We start from the raw sequence: 22,015 nt of genomic DNA, 5'->3' as shown, positions 1-22,015 counted from the left end.
GTTTCTGCAAAGGGAACAGGACGACTGGTCCGTGTACATGAAAGAATGAATGGGGTCATGTATCGTGAGATTTTGAGTGCAAACCTCCTTCCATCAGCAAGGGCATTGAAGATGAAACGTAGCTGGGTCTTTCAGCATGAAAATGATCCCAAACACACCGCTCGGGCAATGAAGGAGTGGCTTCGTAAGAAGCATTTCAAGGTCCTGGAGTGGCCTAGCCAGTCTCCAGATCTCAACCCCATAGAAAACCTTTGGAGGGAGTTGAAAGTCTGTGTTGCCCAGCGACAGCCCCAAAACATCACTGCTCTAGAGGAGATCTGCATGCAGGAATGGGCCAACATACCAGCAACAGTGTGTGACAACCTTGTGAAGACTTACAGAAAACGTTTGACCTCTGTCATTGCCAACAAAGGATATATAACAAAGTATTGAGATGAACTTTTGATATTGACCAAATACTTATTTTCCACCATAATTTGCAAATACATTATTTCCAAATCAGACAATGTGATTGTCTGGATCTGTTTCCACATTTTGTCTCTCATAGTTGAGGTATACCTATGATGAAAATTACAGGCCTCTCTCATCTCCTTAAGTGGGAGAACTTGCACAATTGGTGGCTGACTAAATACTTTTTTGCCCCACTGTACCTCTTTAGGAAGTTTATTCCATAAATCAATCACTCTTTCTGTAAAGAAGTGCTTCCTCAAATTACTCCTGAATCTACTACCCTTCAGCTTGAGATCATGACCCCTTGTTCTTGAATTTTCCATTTTATGTAAAATACCCACAGCCTCAGTTTTACTAAGCCCTTTAGCGTACTTGAAAGTTGCTATCATATCATCTCTTTCCCTTCTCTCCTCTAAGCTATACATATTTAAGTCATTGAGCCTATCCTGGTAAGATTTATTTTATTTTATATATATATATATATATATATATATATATATATATATATATATATGTATGTGTGTGTGTATTATAAATATATATATATTTGTATTCAATTTATTATCATGAGTGCCTTCCCATTGCCTGTTCTTTATGTATTTTGCTTGAAGTGCACCCCGGATGATGAGCGATTGAAAGAGTGTGTGCTGGTTCCCCTTTGCATCTTCATATATATATATATATATATATATATATATATATATATATATATATATATATATATATATATATATATATATATATACAGGCGTACCTCTGTTTTTGCACTTCACAGATAGTGATAAAAATTGAAGGTTGCATCGAGTCTATTTGCACCATTTTTACATGTATACACATAAATGCATATATATATATATATATATATATATATATATATATATATACACACAGTATATACTGTATATACCACAACCAAAAATACTCGCTGAAGGCTCAGATGATGGTTAGCAATTTTAAGAAATATTTTTTTTAATTAAGGTATGTACATTGTTTTACTTTTTTATGCACTGGAAAACCCAAAAATTAGTGTGACTCACTTTATTGCAACATTTACTTTATTGCAGTGGTCTGGAACCTAACCCACAATATATATATATATCTTGGTTTAGCAGTATTAGCCCAGTAGACAGCATGTTAAAAATAACCAGAGTATTGTTACATTGATTAGTACTGCTTCAGATCTCAGGAAGAGAAGAAAACTAGTCTTTTATATATCATGTTAGCCCAATAAAAAAACGTATCAGTGCATACTGCAATACTATGGGGATATATACACACACCAAACTCTATTTGTGATTGATTATTTAAATCTGTGTAATTATTTCCTTTAATCCTGTCATGCATTGCAGCCAACGGGTTAAGAGTAGAAAGTAGAGTGCAGTGCCGAGTAAACTTCACGCGTTTAGAAGTAGTTGTAAAGTATTGAGCAGAAATAAAAATAAATTATTATGTGATTTCTTTATATAAAAAAAAATCACTCATTCTCGCCAGACAGAAGGTCCTGTGATTAGAGAAGAGTCCGTGTCCCGGCAGGCGCGGGGTTAATAAGGGGCGGGACGCGGTCTGTGATTGGTACACGGGATGCCTGTAATCCCTTGGATCGGATCCTGCAGATTATCTGTGATCAGAGTGGGGGATCTCGGTGAGCAGAGAGGAAGAGAAATAAAATAGTGAGCAAATAAGTAAAGGACAAACCAGAAAGCGAGAGTATGATGAAATAGGGGACATAATGGCAATATAGAAGATAAGGGAAGGTATTGGGGATATCAGAGTGGTTAAGTGAGAAGCAAAAAGACCAGAGAAGAGAGAGGAGAACCAGAGGCGCTGGGTATAGAAAGAAGAAAAAGTGGGGCATACAGCAGAAACCCGTATTGCCCCTCATGTCCCCGGGGCACTATGTGCTGGAGACTGGCGCTGCTCTGGATTGTGTTCTCTGGATGTGCGGCGCTCAGAGGCCAAAGGAGGATCCCTACTGACACGTGAGACCACCCCCTACTTACCTGCTTGTCTCAGCATCTGTACTTACCTGTCTGCACTAACATCACGTGACAAATAGCCTAGCGCCCACTTACCTGCTTGTCTCAGCATCTGTACTTACCTGTCTGCACTAACATCACGTGACAAATAGCCTAGCGCCCACTTACCTGCTTGTCTCAGCATCTGTACTTACCTGTCTGCACTAACATCACGTGACAAATAGCCTAGCCCCCACTTACCTGCTTGTTTCAGCATCTGTACTTACCTGCCTGCACTAACATCACGTGACAAATAGCCTAGCGCCCACTTACCTGCTTGTTTCAGCATCTGTACTTACCTGTCTGCACTAACATCACGTGACAAATAGCCTAGCGTCCACTTACCTGCTTGTCTCAGCATATGTACTTACCTGTCTGCACTAACATCACGTGACAAATAGCCTAGCGTCCACTTACCTGCTTGTTTCAGCATCTGTACTTACCTGTCTGCACTAACATCACGTGACAAATAGCCTAGCGCCCACTTACCTGCTTGTCTCAGCATCTGTACTTACCTGTCTGCACTAACATCACGTGACAAATAGCCTAGCGCCCACTTACCTGCTTGTTTCAGCATCTGTACTTACCTGTCTGCACTAACATCACGTGACAAATAGCCTAGCGCCCACTTACCTGCTTGTTTCAGCATCTGTACTTACCTGTCTGCACTAACATCACGTGACAAATAGCCTAGCGCCCACTTACCTGCTTGTCTCAGCATCTGTACTTACCTGTCTGCACTAACATCACGTGACAAATAGCCTAGCGCCCACTTACCTGCTTGTCTCAGCATCTGTACTTACCTGTCTGCACTAACATCACGTGACAAATAGCCTAGCGCCCACTTACCTGCTTGTCTCAGCATCTGTACTTACCTGTCAGCACTAACATCACGTGACAAATAGCCTAGCCCCCACTTACCTGCTTGTCTCAGCATCTGTACTTACCTGTCTGCACTAACATCACGTGAGAAATAGCCTAGCGCCCACTTACCTGCTTGTCTCAGCATCTGTACTTACCTGTCTGCACTAACATCACGTGACACAGATAGCCTAGCTCCCACTTACCTGCTTGTCTCAGCATCTGTACTTACCTGTCTGCACTAACACCATGTGACACAGATAGCCTAGCCCCCACTTACCTGCTTGTCTCAGCATCTGTACTTACCTGTCTGCACTAACACCACGTGACACAGATAGCCTAGCGCCCACTTACCTGCTTGTTTCAGCATCTGTACTTACCTGTCTGCACTAACACCACGTGACACAGATAGCCTAGCTCCCATTTACCTGCTTGTCTCAGCATATGTACTTACCTGTCTGCACTAACACCACGTGACACAAATAGCCTAGCGCCCACTTACCTGCTTGTCTCAGCATCTGTACTTACCTGTCTGCACTAACACCACGTGACACAGATAGCCTAGCTCCCATTTACCTGCTTGTCTCAGCATCTGTACTTACCTGTCTGCACTAACACCACGTGACACAGATAGCCTAGCGCCCACTTACCTGCTGGTCTCAGCATCTGTACTTTCCTGTCTGCACTAACACCACGTGACACAGATAGCCTAGCGCCCACTTACCTGCTGGTCTCAGCATCTGTGCTTACCTGCCTGCTCTAACACCACGTGACACAGATAGCCCAGCGCCCATTTACCTGCTTGTCTCAGCATTTGTACTTACCTGTCTGCACTAACACCACGTGACACAGATAGCCTAGCACCCACTTACCTGCTGGTCTCAGCATCTGTACTTACCTGTCTGCACTAACACCACGTGACACAGATAGCCTAGCACCCACTTACCTGCTGGTCTCAGCATCTGTACTTACCTGTCTGCACTAACACCACGTGACACAGATAGCCTAGCACCCACTTACCTGCTGGTCTCAGCATCTGTACTTCCCTGTCTGCACTAACACCACGTGACACAGATAGCCTAGCGCCCACTTACCTGCTTGTTTCAGCATCTGTACTTACCTGTCTGCACTAACACCACGTGACACAGATAGCCTAGCTCCCATTTACCTGCTGGTCTCAGCATCTGTACTTACCTGTCTGCACTAACACCACGTGACACAGATAGCCTAGCGTCCACTTACCTGCTTGTTTCAGCATCTGTACTTACCTGTCTGCACTAACACCACGTGACACAGATAGCCTAGCTCCCATTTACCTGCTGGTCTCAGCATCTGTACTTACCTGTCTGCACTAACACCACATGACACAGATAGCCTATTACCTTCTCTTGTGCACCTGCATATCTGTATCAACACACGTGAAGCATAAATAACCCACTACATACTTTGTTTTCTCCCATCATCCTTATCTATCATAAAACATGTTCTGCCCTAGCACCTTTATTACCACGTACAGCTAAGCTACCCAATGCCATTGCCTGTCAGACTCAGCTGCCCCTAGATCTGCCTATTGCTCCCAGCGTCCTTGTCATTGTCATTCTCTATTACAACATCTCCATATCTAACAAAATGCATTCATATACCTCTTTATGCCCTCATCAGTAATACCCTATACTTTGACAACAATACCAGTCTTTAATCTGCCACTCATGATACAAGTTACAACTAACTAAAGTCAGATGCCCATTCAATGGGTTCACAACTTCTAAAGAAGCTATAAATCTGTCCTTCCTCAGTCATATATTAAATACAGGCCCATCATCCATACATCAGTTTCTCTTCGAAATTTGGAACTTAAAGAACAACTTAGATGTTATCAACCCATTTGCCACAACATATGTTCACATATTTATATACTAACACCCTCTAAGTGATTTTCTGCTGCAACATCCTACAAAATACTTGACTGATATTTCAGCTCTCACAAGAACTATATACAACTGTTCAACCCCACACTAGTATGCTTATTAAAGGGACAGTAAAGTTATAATTAGACATTCACGATTCAGACAGAACATTCAATTTAAAAAAAAACTTTCAAATTTACATCTATTATTTAATTTGTTTCCTTCTCTTGTTATCCTTTGCTGAAGTGTTTAGCAAGGTAAGCTCAGGAGAAGCAATGAACCTGGGTGCTAGCTTCTGATTGGTGGATGCTTATATGCCTATTGTCATTGGCTCACCCCATGTGTTCAGTTAGCAACCAGTAGTGTATTGCTGCTCCTTCAACAATGGATACCAAGAGAATGAAGCAAATTTGGTAATAGAAGTAAACTGGAAAGTTGTTTAAAATTCTATGTTCTATCTGAATCACAAAAGAAAATGTTGGATTTCATGTCCCTCACCTACACAACTGTCCCAGCACTAACCTATAACACTGTCACCAGATGCTCCAAAACACTTGCCATGTGCTAACCAACCACTCACCTGATTGCCTAAATGCACAGATTCATTATAGGTACCTGTCTATTACGTATACACTATTACATGTACTTACCTATAGTCCATTAGTCAAATATTGTTTTATTTCTCCCTCTTATTAAAGACTCACAACCAACAATGCAACTTCATTTTGAATCTAGAGTCGTTGGAACTCACACCATGATCCCCTACTACAAAAAGAAATCTTGTTAAAATATAAATCATGGAAAAAAATACACCAAGCTTGACAAATAATGATGATCAGAAATTACACTTGACATTTCCCCGTCATGAGTCTGGAAACATTTAGTGGGAATTTTACTCCTCATGAATGGAGACACAAATTCTAAGCCAAGTTGGTTTCAAAATGAAGTAGTAGTTTTGATGTGTGAGCCTTCCATATTAATTAAGCCTACAATACTGTTTTATTACCGCTTGAAGCCTTGCAGTAAATGTTAATTAGATGTAATGTATATCAGTATTTGTAGATGTGCAGCAGGGAAAGGGTTAATATGATATATTCTGTAATATTTTGTGTGTAAAGTTGTTGTGATGCTTTGACTGTCTGTAGCAGGGAAATAGCCTGAGGTTCACTGGTCAAGTGGATAAAAAAATTAATTCCATGTTTAGCAATGTGCTGCAGCCTTGTTTGCTATAGGTTGATATGACAATATAGTTGCCCCATTTAATATTCGTGGGCAAGAGGTGATTCCAGGCTATTTTATAATAGTGTCAACTTATTTTTTATTTAGTGAACGAAGGGTTAATATTGATGCTGTAAAAAAGGGATGCTTCTGCCTCTTTAGTTCATCTGCAGTCACACTTTATTATAAGAGTTCTGTGCTTTGAGTGAGGCACTTCCCCCTGTGATATTTCATGCGGCTTTAACTTGTTTTTCAAGGATTTTTTTATATGTTACTGAGTAAAAACATAATTTGGCAGCTCTGAGAACAGAACCGGCTGTTTACTGCCTACAGCCTGCAAATCCTCCTTAGCTCTGTGTATGGGGAGGTTGGGATGTGTGTGTGACAGAGAGGAGGATTCAGGAACACACAATGACATTGTGGTGAGAGGGAGCTCTCTCTATTGGGACATTGGGTACATATACACAGATTTGTGGGACACATTTAAGGCAAGAGTGACATTATATGACATTAATATGCACATACATTTTTTTGTGTTTGCCAATATATAATATTGGAAAAACATTAGACCTACTGTAAAGATTTTGTTGTGTGTCTGTGTAGTTCCATCTGAGTTTTCTAAATCTCACCAATATTGTAAATCTACCTCCCGCACATCCAGAACTACCTGTAATTAATGTAGAAATGTTGAAGATAATTATACAGCATCAAACACACAGGTGCAACTGTGCAGACACATTACACAGACAATAGAGATACAAATTTGCAGACATTGAGAGCATAATGAGTCGTGCGATAACTCAAAAGTAATAGGATATACCTGGTAAAACAGGGCACTCATGGAAATGTGACAGATGCGTGATAAATGTAATCTGAAAATAAAGATGTGCACAGGCCCACATGATATCACTTAGCTTCCATGTTCTGCATTTTGTCTGACTTAGTGGAAAATTTATATAAACATTTACCTGTTCTCAATTGCTGCAATTACAAAACCGAGGCATTATTTCCGCTTCCACGCTTTTCATTAGTGCTTTCAGCAGGTTTAATATGGTATTTGGCAATATGTTTTATTTATTTGGTGGCCTCAGAGATTGATGTATTATTTTTATGGTCTTAAAGGGGCAAGGAACACAAAATTGTTCTTTTATGATGCAAATAGACCATACAAATTTAAACACATTTCCAATTTACTTCTATTTTCACCTTTGCTTGGTATTCTTTGTTGAAGGTAAAGCAATGCATTACTGGTACCTAGCTGTATGGGGAGGTTGGGATGTCTGATGGGCCAATCACAAGAGGTATAGATGTGCAGCCACCTATCAACATCTAACTCCCAGTAGCTACTTCTGAGCCTACCTAGGTATGCTTTTTCACAAAGGATACAAAGAGGAACAAAGCAGATTAGATAAAATAAGTAAACTCGAAAGTTCTTTAGCTTTAAGTTTGACCTGATTTTGTCCCTTTTTAATGAGTAAGTTATGGGCAGGACACTAATAAGGACCATTTATTCTTATAGGGACATTAAACACAATACATTTTATAAGCATAGTATTGAGGTTCCCCACCTACCAATAGTCATGGGTGCCATCATTTTGAACATTTTCACTACATTCCAGTGCTGGCCTGTTTGCACATGTGCAGCAATTCTCCTTCAGGTACCTGCAGTGTAACCTAGGTTCCAAAATGGCAGCACCCATGATTAGAAGGAGTTGCATGGGTTGTATTTAGTGTTTAGTATCCCTTTAAATAAACTGTTTACTTAGCAACATGGACCTTATTCTCTAAAGCTCTCTGGTCTGGTGAGATTCTATAAGGAGCCTTGTCAGTATTACGAGTACCCGCAGGGATTGTTTTAAAGGTAATTTGTACCGTGGGAACTGTGTATCTCATTAAAGGGGTTCATTAATATGTTTTATGTACAGGAGAGACACTTACTTTACAATATAATGTTCAGTAAAAAAAGCTGACGATTTCTCTCCACGCTGGCAAGTTTTTGAGAATAAGGCCCAATGAGTAATTTGCATTGGTCCTGAATCTAAAAAAATTCAGCGGTCAAGACGTGGTTTTCCACTTCAACAATCGCTGAGGCACCCTCGTGGAATTCTATATAAAAAAAAAGAGCTGTTCCTGCAAGTGGCGAGATGTCTCCCATACAAATAATGAGAGCTCTCTGCTAGGTAAAAGTTTGCAATGGAGGACGAAGGACATGTTTTAAAAATATTACGCTTAAAGTGAAGGTAAACTTTGATGAATGAAAGCCCAGTTTTTAAAAATACTATTAAAACAGGGGCACTTTCATTCATTAAAGTTTAGAAAGCAGACGTTTTGTTCAAAAACTTACCTCTTTCCTCTTCACAGCCGGAGCAGCTTCCCCCGCCTGGAGATCCTCTCTTCACACGTCAGCAATGACTTATCCGGCTTCCTCCAATCACGGCATGGCCTCAGGCAATGATTCCCCTGGGGGGGGACAGCCGTGATTGGAGGAAGCCGGATTAGTCATTGATGACGTGTGAAGAGAGGATCTCCGTGTGGGGGAAGCTGCTCCGGCTGTGAAAAGAAGAAAGGTACTTTTTCAAACAAAATCTAAACTTTCTAAACTTTGATGAATGAAAGTGCCCCTGTTTTTAATAGTATTTTTTAAAACTGGGCTTTCATTCATCAAAGTTTACCTTTAATTTAATGCAAATCAAATTACGCTGTTTTCAATACACTGTACCTTAAATTCACTGTAATTTTTGTATGCATAGGTTCATTTCAGAATAATTAGTGTTTTGAGTATTTTGGTGAAAACTCGCTGCTTTTTACCTGGCGAGAAAAAAACAATGAGAACTGTAGTACAAAAATGTTTATAGAATTATGCTGGGATTGGAGAGAAAATGTCATATAAGTCTATGGAACAGCCATGTTCAGTTTATTTTATGAAAAAACAATTACACTTTGTAGTTTGTACTTTTATGTACACATTTCTTGCTTTTTTTCACATCCAGTGTACTTAAATTATGATTTATAATGTGCATAGTTCATACAATGTATTCCTGTGTAATTTACCTTCAAAGTTTTTGATAAAATAAGATTTGCGATGAACAATTTTTGTTATAAATTATGTTGCTCTGTAAAGGGCCATGAAACCCAATTATTAATTTCTTTCATGTAATTAGCAATTACAGAGTCCATGAGCTAGTGACGTATGGGATATACATTCCTACCAGGAGGGGCAAAGTTTCCCAAACCTCAAAATGCCTATAAATACACCCCTCACCACACCCACAAATCAGTTTTACAAACTTTGCCTCCTATGGAGGTGGTGAAGTAAGTTTGTGCTAGATTCTACGTTGATATGCGCTCCGCAGCAGGTTGGAGCCCGGTTTTCCTCTCAGCGTGCAGTGAATGTCAGAGGGATGTGAGGAGAGTATTGCCTATTTGAATTCAATAATCTCCTTCTACGGGGTCTATTTCATAGGTTCTCTGTTATCGGTCGTAGAGATTCATCTCTTACCTCCCTTTTCAGATCGACGATATACTCTTATTTATATACCATTACCTCTGCTGATTTTCGTTTCAGTACTGGTTTGGCTTTCTACAACATGTAGATGAGTGTCCTGGGGTAAGTAAGTCTTATTTTCTGTGACACTCTAAGCTATGGTTGGGCACTTTTTTATAAAGTTCTAAATATATGTATTCAAACATTTATTTGCCTTGACTCAGGATGTTCAACATTCCTTATTTCAGACAGTCAGTTTCATATTTGGGATAATGCATATGAATAAATCAATTTTTTTCTTACCTTAAAATTTGACTTTCCCTGTGGGCTGTTAGGCTCGCGGGGGCTGAAAATACTTCATTTTATTGCGTCATTCTTGGCGCAGACTTTTTTGGCGCAAAATTTTTTTTTTCTGTTTCCGGCGTCATACGTGTCGCCGGAAGTTGCGTCATTTTTGACATTCTTTTGCGCCAAAAGTGTCGGCGTTCCGGATGTGGCGTCATTTTTGGCGCCAAATAATGTGGGCGTCATTATTGGCGCTAAAAAAATATGGGCGTCACTATTGTCTCCACATTATTTAAGTCTCATTATTTATTGCTTCTGGTTGCTAGAAGCTTGTTCACTGGCATTTTTTTCCCATTCCTGAAACTGTCATTTAAGGAATTTGATCAATTTTGCTTTATATGTTGTTTTTTCTATTACATATTGCAAGATGTCCCACGTTGAAACTGAGTCAGAAGATACTTCTGGAAAATCGCTGCCTGGGGCTGGAGCTACCAAAGCTAAGTGTATCTGCTGTAAACTTATGGTATCTGTTCCTCCAGCTGTTGTTTGTACTGTTTGTCATGACAAACTTGTTAATGCAGATAATATTTCCTTTAGTACTGTTACATTACCTGTTGCTGTTCCGTCAACATCTAATACTCAGAGTGTTCCTGATAACATAAGAGATTTTGTTTCTAAATCCATTAAGAAGGCTATGTCTGTTATTCCTCCTTCTAGTAAACGTAAAAAGTCTTTTAAAACTTCTCATTTTTCAGATGAATTTTTAAATGAACATCATCATTCTGATTCTGATAATGGTTCTTCTGGTTCAGAGGATTCTGTCTCAGAGGTTGATGCTGATAAATCTTCATATTTATTTAAAATGGAATTTATTCGTTCTTTACTTAAAGAAGTCCTAATTGCATTAGAAATTGAGGATTCTGGTCCTCTTGATACTAATTCTAAACGTTTAGAAAGGTTTTTAAATCTCCTGTAGTTATTCCAGAAGTTTTTCCTGTCCCTAGTGCTATTTCTGAAGTAATTTCCAGGGAATGGAATAATTTGGGTAATTTATTTACTCCTTCTAAACGTTTTAAGCAATTATATCCTGTGCCATCTGACAGATTAGAGTTTTGGGACAAAATCCCTAAGGTTGATGGGGCTGTCTCTACTCTTGCTAAGCGTACTACTATTCCTACGGCAGATGGTACTTCCTTTAAGGATCCTTTAGATAGGAAAATTGAATCCTTTCTAAGAAAAGCTTACTTGTGTTCAGGTAATCTTCTTAGACCTGCTATATCTTTAGCGGATGTTGCTGCAGCTTCAACTTTTTGGTTAGAAGCTGTAGCGCAACAAGTAACAGATCATAATTCTCATAGCATTATTATTCTTCTTCAACATGCTAATAATTTTATTTGTGATGCCATCTTTGATATCATTAGAGTTGATGTCAGGTATATGTCTCTAGCTATTTTAGCTAGAAGAGCTTTATGGCTTAAAACTTGGAATGCTGATATGTCTTCTAAGTCTACTCTGCTTTCCCTTTCTTTCCAGGGTAATAAATTGTTTGGTTCTCAGTTGGATTGTATTATCTCAACTGTTACTGGAGGGAAAGGAACTTTTTTACCACAGGATAAAAAATCTAAAGGTAAATTTAGGTCTAATAATCGTTTTTCGTTCCTTTCGTCACAACAAGGAACAAAAACTTGATCCTTCATCCTCAGGAGCGGTATCAGTTTGAAAACCATCTCCAGTCTGGAATAAATCCAAGCCTTTTAGAAAATCAAAGCCAGCTCCTAAGTCCACATGAAGGTGCGGCCCTCATTCCAGCTCAGCTGGTAGGGGGCAGATTACGTTTTTTCTAAGAAATTTGGATCAATTCCGTTCACAATCTTTGGATTCAGAACATTGTTTCAGAAGGGTACAGAATTGGCTTCAAGATAAGGCCTCCTGCAAAGAGATTTTTTCTTTCCCGTGTCCCAGTAAACCCAGCGAAGGCTCAAGCATTTCTGAAATGTGTTTCAGATCTAGAGTTGGCTGGAGTAATTATACCAGTTCCAGTTCTGGAACAGGGACTGGGGTTTTATTCAAATCTCTTCATTGTACCAAAGAAGGAGAATTCCTTCAGACCAGTTCTGGATCTAAAAATATTGAATCGTTATGTAAGGATACCAACATTCAAAATGGTAACTGTAAGGACTATCCTGCCTTTTGTTCAGCAAGGGCATTATATGTCTACAATAGATTTACAGGATGCATATCTGCATATTCCGATTCATCCAGATCACTATCAGTTTCTGAGATTCTCTTTCCTAGACAAGCATTACCAGTTTGTGGCTCTGCCGTTTGGCCTAGCTACAGCTCCAAGAATTTTTACGAAGGTTCTCGGTGCCCTTCTGTCTGTAATCAGAGAACAGGGTATTGTGGTATTTCCTTATTTGGACGATATCTTGGTACTTGCTCAGTCTTCACATTTAGCAGAATCTCATACGAAACGACTTGTGTTTTTTCTTCAATATCATGGTTGGAGGATCAATTTACCAAAAAGTTCATTGATTCCTCAGACACAGGTAACCTTTTTAGGTTTCCAGATAGATTCAGTGTTACACAAAGATATCTCAATTAATATCTTTAAAACCGATTGTACGACGCTCTCTGACGTGGTGGACAGATCACCATCGTTTAGTTCAGGGGGCTTCTTTTGTTCTTCCGTCCTGGACTGTAATTTCAACAGATGCAAGTCTTACAGGTTGGGGAGCTGTGTGGGGGTCTCTGACAGCACAAGGGGTTTGGGAATCTCAGGAGTGAGATTACCGATCAATATTTTGGAACTCCGTGCAATTTTCAGAGCTCTTCAGTCTTGGCCTCTTCTAAAGAGAGAATCGTTCATTTGTTTTCAGACAGACAATGTCACAACTGTGGCATACATCAATCATCAAGGAGGGACTCACAGTCCTCTGGCTATGAAAGAAGTATCTCGAATTCTGGTATGGGCGGAATCCAGCTCCTGTCTAGTTTCTGCGGTTCATATCCCAGGTATAGACAATTGGGAAGCGGATTATCTCAGTCGCCAAACGTTACATCCGGGCGAAGTGGGGACTTCCAGAAATAGATTTGATGGCCTCTCATCTAAACAAGAAGCTTCCCAGGTATCTGTCCAGGTCCAGGGATCCTCAGGCGGTAGCAGTGGATGCATTGTCACTTCCTTGGAAGTATCATCCTGCCTATATCTTTCCGCCTCTAGTTCTTCTTCCAAGAGTAATCTCCAAAATTCTGAAGGAATGCTTGTTTGTTCTGCTGGTAGCTCCAGCATGGCCTCACAGGTTTTGGTATGCGGATCTTGTCCGGATGGCCTCTTGCCAACCGTGGACTCTTCCGTTAAGGCCAGACCTTCTGTCACAAGGTCCTTTTTTCCATCAGGATCTCAAATCCTTAAATTTAAAGGTATGGAGATTGAACGCTTGATTCTTAGTCAAAGAGGTTTCTCTGACTCTGTGATTAATACTATGTTACAGGCTCGTAAGTCCGTATCTAGGGAGATATATTATAGAGTCTGGAAGACTTATATTTCTTGGTGTCTTTCTCATAATTTTTCCTGGCATTCTTTTAGAATTCCGAGAATTTTACAGTTTCTTCAGGATGGTTTGGATAAGGTTTGTCTGCAAGTTCCTTGAAAGGACAAATCTCTGCTCTTTCTGTTCTTTTTCACAGAAAGATTGCTAATCTTCCTGATATTCATTGTTTTGTACAAGCTTTGGTTCGTATAAAACCTGTCATTAAGTCAATTTCTCCTCCTTGGAGTTTGAATTTGGTTCTGAGGGCTCTTCAAGCTCCTCCGTTTGAACCTATGCATTCATTGGACATTAAATTACTTTCTTGGAAAGTTTTGTTCCTTTTGGCCATCTCTTCTGCCAGAAGAGTTTCTGAATTATCTGCTCTTTCTTGTGAGTCTCCTTTTCTGATTTTTCACCAGGATAAGGCGGTGTTGCAAACTTCTTTTAAATTTTTACCTAAGGTTGTGAATTCCAACAACATTAGTAGAGAAATTGTAGTTCCTTCATTATGTCCTAATCCTAAGAATTCTAAGGAGAAATCATTGCATTCTTTGGATGTAGTTAGAGCTTTGAAATATTATGTTGAAGCTACTAAGAATTTCCGAAAGACTTCTAGTCTATTTGTTATCTTTTCCGGTTCTAGGAAAGGTCAGAAGGCCTCTGCCATTTCTTTGGCATCTTGGTTGAAATCTTTAATTCATCATGCTTATGTCGAGTCGGGTAAAACTCCGCCTCAAAGGATTACAGCTCATTCTACTAGGTCAGTTTCTACTTCCTGGGCGTTTAGGAATGAAGCTTCGGTTGATCAGATTTGCAAAGCAGCAACTTGGTCTTCTTTGCATACTTTTACTAAATTCTACCATTTTGATGTGTTTTCTTCTTCTGAAGCTGTCTTTGGTAGAAAAGTACTTCAGGCAGCTGTTTCAGTTTGAATCTTCTGCTTATATTTTCAGTTTTTTTCTTTATAAGATTTAAACTTTATTTTTGGGTGTGGATTTTTTTCAGCGGAATTGGCTGTCTTTATTTTATCCCTCCCTCTCTAGTGACTCTTGCGTGGAAGATCCACATCTTGGGTAGTCATTATCCCATACGTCACTAGCTCATGGACTCTTGCTAATTACATGAAAGAAAACATAATTTATGTAAGAACTTACCTGATAAATTCATTTCTTTCATATTAGCAAGAGTCCATGAGGCCCACCCTTTTTTTGTGGTGGTTATGATTTTTTTATATAAAGCACAATTGTTCCAATTCCTTATATTTACAGGGAGTGCAGAATTATTAGGCAAATGAGTATTTTGACCACATCATCCTCTTTATGCATGTTGTCTTACTCCAAGCTGTATAGGCTCGAAAGCCTACTACCAATTAAGCATATTAGGTGATGTGCATCTCTGTAATGAGAAGGGGTGTGGTCTAATGACATCAACACCCTATATCAGGTGTGCATAATTATTAGGCAACTTCATTTCCTTTGGCAAAATGGGTCAAAAGAAGGACTTGACAGGCTCAGAAAAGTAAAAAATAGTGAGATATCTTGCAGAGGGATGCAGCACTCTTAAAATTGCAAAGCTTCTGAAGCGTGATCATCGAACAATCAAGCGTTTCATTCAAAATAGTCAACAGGGTCGCAAGAAGCGTGTGGAAAAACCAAGGCGCAAAATAACTGCCCATGAACTGAGAAAAGTCAAGCGTGCAGCTGCCAAGATGCCACTTGCCACCAGTTTGGCCATATTTCAGAGCTGCAACATCACTGGAGTGCCCAAAAGCACAAGGTGTGCAATACTCAGAGACATGGCCAAGGTAAGAAAGGCTGAAAGACGACCACCACTGAACAAGACACACAAGCTGAAACGTCAAGACTGGGCCAAGAAATATCTCAAGACTGATTTTTCTAAGGTTTTATGGACTGATGAAATGAGAGTGAGTCTTGATGGGCCAGATGGATGGGCCCGTGGCTGGATTGGTAAAGGGCAGAGAGCTCCAGTCCGACTCAGACGCCATCAAGGTGTAGGTGGAGTACTGGTTTGGGCTGGTATCATCAAAGATGAGCTTGTGGGGCCTTTTCGGGTTGAGGATGGAGTCAAGCTCAACTCCCAGTCCTACTGCCAGTTTCTGGAAGACACCTTCTTCAAGCAGTGGTACAGGAAGAAGTCTGCATCCTTCAAGAAAAACATGATTTTCATGCAGGACAATGCTCCATCACACGCGTCCAAGTACTCCACAGCGTGGCTGGCAAGAAAGGGTATAAAAGAAGAAAATCTAATGACATGGCCTCCTTGTTCACCTGATCTGAACCCCATTGAGAACCTGTGGTCCATCATCAAATGTGAGATTTACAAGGAGGGAAAACAGTACACCTCTCTGAACAGTGTCTGGGAGGCTGTGGTTGCTGCTGCACGCAATGTTGATGGTGAACAGATCAAAACACTGACAGAATCCATGGATGGCAGGCTTTTGAGTGTCCTTGCAAAGAAAGGTGGCTATATTGGTCACTGATTTGTTTTTGTTTTGTTTTTGAATGTCAGAAATGTATATTTGTGAATGTTGAGATGTTATATTGGTTTCACTGGTAAAAATAAATAATTGAAATGGGTATATATTTGTTTTTTGTTAAGTTGCCTAATAATTATGCACAGTAATAGTCACCTGCACACACAGATATCCCCCTAAAATAGCTATAACTAAAAACAAACTAAAAACTACTTCCAAAACTATTCAGCTTTGATATTAATGAGTTTTTTGGGTTCATTGAGAACATGGTTGTTGTTCAATAATAAAATTAATCCTCAAAAATACAACTTGCCTAATAATTCTGCACTCCCTGTATGCTTCGCACTTTTTTCTTATCACCCCACTTCTTGGCTATTCGTTAAACTGATTTGTGGGTGTGGTGAGGGGTGTATATATAGGCATTTTGAGGTTTGGGAAACTTTGCCCCTCCTGGTAGGAATGTATATCCCATACGTCACTAGCTCATGGACTCTTGCTAATATGAAAGAAATTAATTTATCAGGTAAGTTCTTACATAAATTATGTTTTTGTGATTCACATAGAGGATGTGATTTTAAACAACTTTTCAATGTACTTATATTATCTCATTTGTTTCGTTCTCTTGGCATCCTTTGTTGAAAATGATACCTCGGTAGGCTCAGGAGCTGCTGATGCGTGGCTGCATACAGGTGAAACTCGAAAAATTAGAATATCGTGCAAAAGTTCATTTATTTCACTAATGCAACTTAAAAGGTGAAACTAATATATGAGATAGACTCATTACATGCAAAGCAAGATAGTTCAAGCCGTGATTTGTCATAATTGTGATGATTATGGCTTACAGCTCATGAAAACCCCAAATCCACAATCTCAGAAAATTAGAATATTGTGAAAAGGTGCAATATTCTAGGCTCAAAGTGTCCCACTCTAATCAGCTAATTAAGCCATAACACCTGCAAAGGGTTCCTGAGCCTTTGAGTGGTCCCTCAGTCTGGTTCAGTAGGAATCACAATCATGGGAAAGACTGCTGACCTGACAGTTGTGCAGAAAACCATAATTGACACCCTCCATAAGGAGGGAAAGCCTCAAAAGGTAATTGCAAAAGAAGTTGGATGTTCCCAAAGTGCTGTATCAAAGCACATTAATATAAAGTTATGTGGAAGGGAATAGTGTGGAAGAAAAAGGTGCACAAGCAGCCTGGAGAGGATTGTCAGGAAAAGGCCATTGAAAAGTGTTGGGGACTTTCACAAGAGCCACCACACACAGACGGACACCACACACAGACAAATTCTGGACATGGGCTTCAAATGTCGTATTCCTCTTGTCAAGCCACTCCTGAACAACAAACAACGTCAGAAGCGTCTTACCTGGGCTAAAGAAAAGCAGACCTGGTCTGTTGCTCAGTGGTCCAAAGTCCTCTTTTCTGATGAGAGCAAATTTTGCATCTCATTATGAAATAAATGAACTTTTGCACAATATTCTAATTTTTCGAGTTTCACCTGTACATATGCCTAATGCCTCATGTTATTGGTACACTTAGTGTAATCAGCTAGTTCCCAGTAGTGCATTGCTGCTTTTTAAAAAAAAGATTGAAGCAAATTAGACAGCAGAAGTATATTGGAAAGTTGTTTAAAAATATATTCTCTGTCTGAATCATTAACAAAAATGTTTGGGTTTCATGTCCCTTTAACAATACAATTTCCCCCTGTGTATTTTTGTGTGAATGGCTCAATTATTAATTTTGTAAGATTTTTAAATTACAAATTTTATCGTGCACTTTTGTAATGTATCCATCTCCTTCCCATACAAAAATACAGTATATGCCCCTTGGCACCCTGTTTTCATATAATTCCACAAGGGAAATAGGACTGGTGAACATTCTTATAGAATTTCACCAGCCCAGAGATCTTTTTAGAATCGGGCCATTGTGAGAAGTTGCTTCAAATTCTAGTTTATCCTATGGCAGGGGTGAGAAAGCTTCTTTGAGCACGTGTTCAAACTGGCAAAAGTCTAAAAAAAATCTTCTCACAGGATGTATGAATCTAGCGGTGGGCAGCACGTCATGCCAAATGCCAACAAAAATGTATTGCATGTCAATTGTTTTGCTTGCGTTAGGTGTAGCGCTTGTTTTTAACAAGTTGAAAGTAAATGCGATCAGTTAGCTTGTCAGGATAGAGCGTCCTCAGAGCTCTGGTTAACTGTTTCGCAAAACAAAAAAGTGTCACAAAACACATAAAAGTACATTTAAAAGTACTGTTACACTAATAATAACACTATTGAAAGGGACACTGAACCCACATTTTGTCTTTCGTGATTCAGATAGAACATGACATTTTAAGCAACTTTCTAATTTACTCCTATTATCAAATTGTCTTCATTCTCTTGGTATCTTTATTTGAAATGTATGAACGTAAGTTTAGATGCCAGCCCATTTTTTGTAAACAACCTGGGTTGTCCTTGCTGATTGGTGGATAAATTCATCCACCAATAAAAAAAGTGCTGTCCACAGTTCTGAACCTAAAAAACAGCTTAGATGCCTTCTTTTTCAAATAACGATAGCAAGTGAACGAAGAAAAATTGATAATAGGAGTAAATTAGAAAGTTGCTTAAAATTGCATGCTCTATCTGAATCATGAAAGAAAAAATTTTTGGGTACAGTGTCCCTTTAATAAAAACTACTACAAAACAATATTGCATAAAAAAGTTATAAGTGCTCAAAAATGTCAGTTCTCAGGTGTTAGTAAAAAATGGCAGGCAAAGGGCTTTAACATAGAGATACATACACATACATGTCTAAAGATGTATATATATATGTATGTATGTGTATATATATATATATATATATTTCTCCAACATAGGTGTGTCCGGTCCACGGCGTCATCCTTACTTGTGGGATATTCTCCTCCCCAACAGGAAATGGCAAAGAGCCCAGCAAAGCTGGCCATATAGTCCCTCCTAGGCTCCGCCTACCCCAGTCATTCTCTTTGCCGTTGCACAGGCAACATCTCCACGGAGATGGCTTAGAGTTTTTTGGAAAGGCTGGCAGCTGTGCCAGACGTTTAAGCGTTTGTTCAGGCTCTGGTTAGAATCAAGCCTGTTTACAGACCTTTGACTCTTCCCTGGAGTCTTAATCTAGTTCTTTCAGTTTTTCAAGGGGTTCCGTTTGAACCCTTACATTCCGTAGATATTAAGTTATTATCTTGGAAAGTTTTGTTTTAGGTTGCAATTTCTTCCGCTAGAAGAGTTTCTGAGTTATCTGCTCTGCAGTGTTCTCCGCCCTATCTGGTCCATGCAGATAAGGTGGTTTTACGTACTGAGCCTGGTTTTCTTCCGAAGGTTGTTTCCAACAAAAATATTAACCAGGAGATAGTTGTACCTTCTTTGTGTCCGAATCCAGTTTCATAGAAGGAACGTTTGTTACACAATTTGGACGTTGTCCGTGCTCTAAAATTCTATTTAGAGGCTACTGAAGATTTTAGACAAACATCTTCTTTGTTTGTTGTTTATTCTGGTTAAAGGAGAGGTAAAAAAGCAACTTCTACCTCTCTTTCCTTTTGGTTTAAAAGCATCATCAGATTGGCTTTTGAGACTGCCGGACGGCAGCCTCCTGAAAGTATCACAGCTCACTCCACTAGGGCTGTGGCTTCCACATGGGCCTTCAAGAATGAGGTTCCTGTTGACCAAATTTTTTTTAAATTATATACTTTTGCTTCTTCGGAGGCTATTTTTGGGAGAAAGGTTTTGCAAGCCGTGGTGCCTTCCGTTTGGGTGACCTGATTTGCTCCCTCCCTTCATCCGTGTCCTAAAGCTTTGGTATTGGTTCCCACAAGTAAGGATGACGCCGTGGACCGGACACACCTATGTTGGAGAAAACAGAATTTATGCTTACCTGATAAATTACTTTCTCCAACGGTGTGTCCGGTCAACGGCCCGCCCTGGTTTTTTAATCAGGTCTGATGAATTATGTTCTCTAACTACAGTCACCACGTTACCATATGGTTTCTCCTATATATATTTCCTCCTGTCCGTCGGTCGAATGACTGGGGTAGGCGGAGCCTAGGAGGGACTATATGGCCAGCTTTGCTGGGCTCTTTGCCATTTCCTGTTGGGGAGGAGAATATCCCACAAGTAAGGATGACGCCGTGGACCGGACACACCGTTGGAGAAAGTAATTTATCAGGTAAGCATAAATTCTGTTATATGTGTGTGTACATATGTATTTATGTGTATTTATGTATTTACAGACGTATATACACATATAAACACATATGTATACATATAGATATACAGTTTTGTAAATATTTCATTATATCTTTTCATGTGACAACACTGAAGAAATGACACTTTGCTACAATGTAAAGTAGTGAGTGTACAACCTGTATAACAGTGTAAATTTGCTATCCCCTCAAAATAACTCAACACACAGCCATTAATGTCTAAACTGTTGGCAACAAAAGTGAGTACACCCCTAAGTGGAAATCTGCAAATTGGGCCCAATTAGACATTTTCCCTCCCTGGTGTCATGTGACTTGTTAGTGTTACAAGGTCTCAGGTGTGACTGGGGATAAGATGTGTTAAACTTGGTGTTATCGCTCTCACACTCTCTCATACTGGTCACTGGAAGTTCAACATGGCATCTCATGCCAAAGAACTGTCTGAGGATCTGAAAAAAATAATTATTGCTCTAAATATTGATGACCTAGGCTATAAGAAGATTGCCAAGACCCTGAAACTGAGCTGCAGCATGGTGGGTAAGACCATACAGCGGTTTCATAGGAGAGGTTGCACAAAAAACATGCCTCGCCATGGTCGACCAAAGAAGTTGAGTGCATGTGCTCGGCGTCATATCCATAGGTTGTCTTTGGAAAATAGATGTATGAGTGCTGCCAGCATTGCTGCAGAGGTAGAAGGGGTGGGGGGGTCAGCCTGTCAGTGCTCAGACCATACGCCGCACACTGCATCAAATTGGTCTGCATGGCTGTCGTCCCAGAAGGAAGCCTCTTCTAAAGATGATGCACAAGAAAGTCTGCAAACAGTTTGCTGAAGACAAGCAGACTAAGGACATGGATTACTGTAATCATGTCCTGTGGTCTGATGAGACCAAGATTAACTTTTTTGGTTCAGATGGTGTCAAGCGTGTGTCGCGGCAACCAGGTGAGGAGTACAAAGACAAGTGTGTCTTGCCTACAGTCAAGCATGGTGGTGGGAGTGTCATGGTCTGGGCCTGCATGAGTGCTGCTCGCACTGGGGAGATACAGTTCATTGAGGGAACCATGAATGCCAACATGTACTGTGACATACTGAAGCAGAGCATGATCCCCTCCCTTCGGAGACTGGGCCGCAAGGCAGTATTCCAACATGATAAGACCCCAAACACACCTCCAAGACGACCACTGCCTAGCTAAAGAAGCTGAGGGTAAAGGTGATGGACTGGCCAAGCATGTTTTCAGATTTAAACCCTGTTGAGCATCTGTGGGGCATCCTGAAACGGAACGTGGGGGAGCGCAAGGTCTCTAACATCCACCAGCTCTGTGATGTCATCATGGAGGAGTGGAAGAGGACTCCAGTCGCAACCTGTGAAGCTCTGGTGAACTCAATGCCCAAGAGGGTTAGGGCAGTGCTGGAAAATAATGGTGGTCAAACAAAATATTGACACTTTGGGCCCAATGTGGACATTTCCACTTAGGGGTGTACTCACTTTTGCTGCCAACGGTTTAGACATTAATGGCTGTGTTTTGAGGGGAAGCAAATTTACACTGTTATACAGG

The 22,015-nt window shown here is 40.1% G+C and overlaps 1 protein-coding gene across 1 annotated transcript in view; it reads left to right on the top strand.

The window, feature by feature from the left end:
- The first annotated feature begins 2,029 nt into the window (after nt 1-2,029).
- The window catches only part of CACNA2D4 (calcium voltage-gated channel auxiliary subunit alpha2delta 4), a 1,345,448-nt gene continuing 1,325,462 nt past the window's right edge, over nt 2,030-22,015 (top strand). Inside the window, exon 1 of the mRNA XM_053718853.1 lies at nt 2,030-2,429. Coding sequence (XP_053574828.1) covers nt 2,347-2,429 — 83 coding nt within the window. The 5' untranslated portion in view covers nt 2,030-2,346. The remainder of the gene's footprint in view (nt 2,430-22,015) is intronic.

This window comes from Bombina bombina, chromosome 6 (assembly GCF_027579735.1).
Source record: "Bombina bombina isolate aBomBom1 chromosome 6, aBomBom1.pri, whole genome shotgun sequence".
Classification (NCBI taxonomy): Eukaryota; Metazoa; Chordata; class Amphibia; order Anura; family Bombinatoridae; genus Bombina; species Bombina bombina.
The sequence above is the reverse complement of the archived record's forward strand: the minus strand, read 5'-3'. Positions and strand labels throughout refer to the sequence as shown.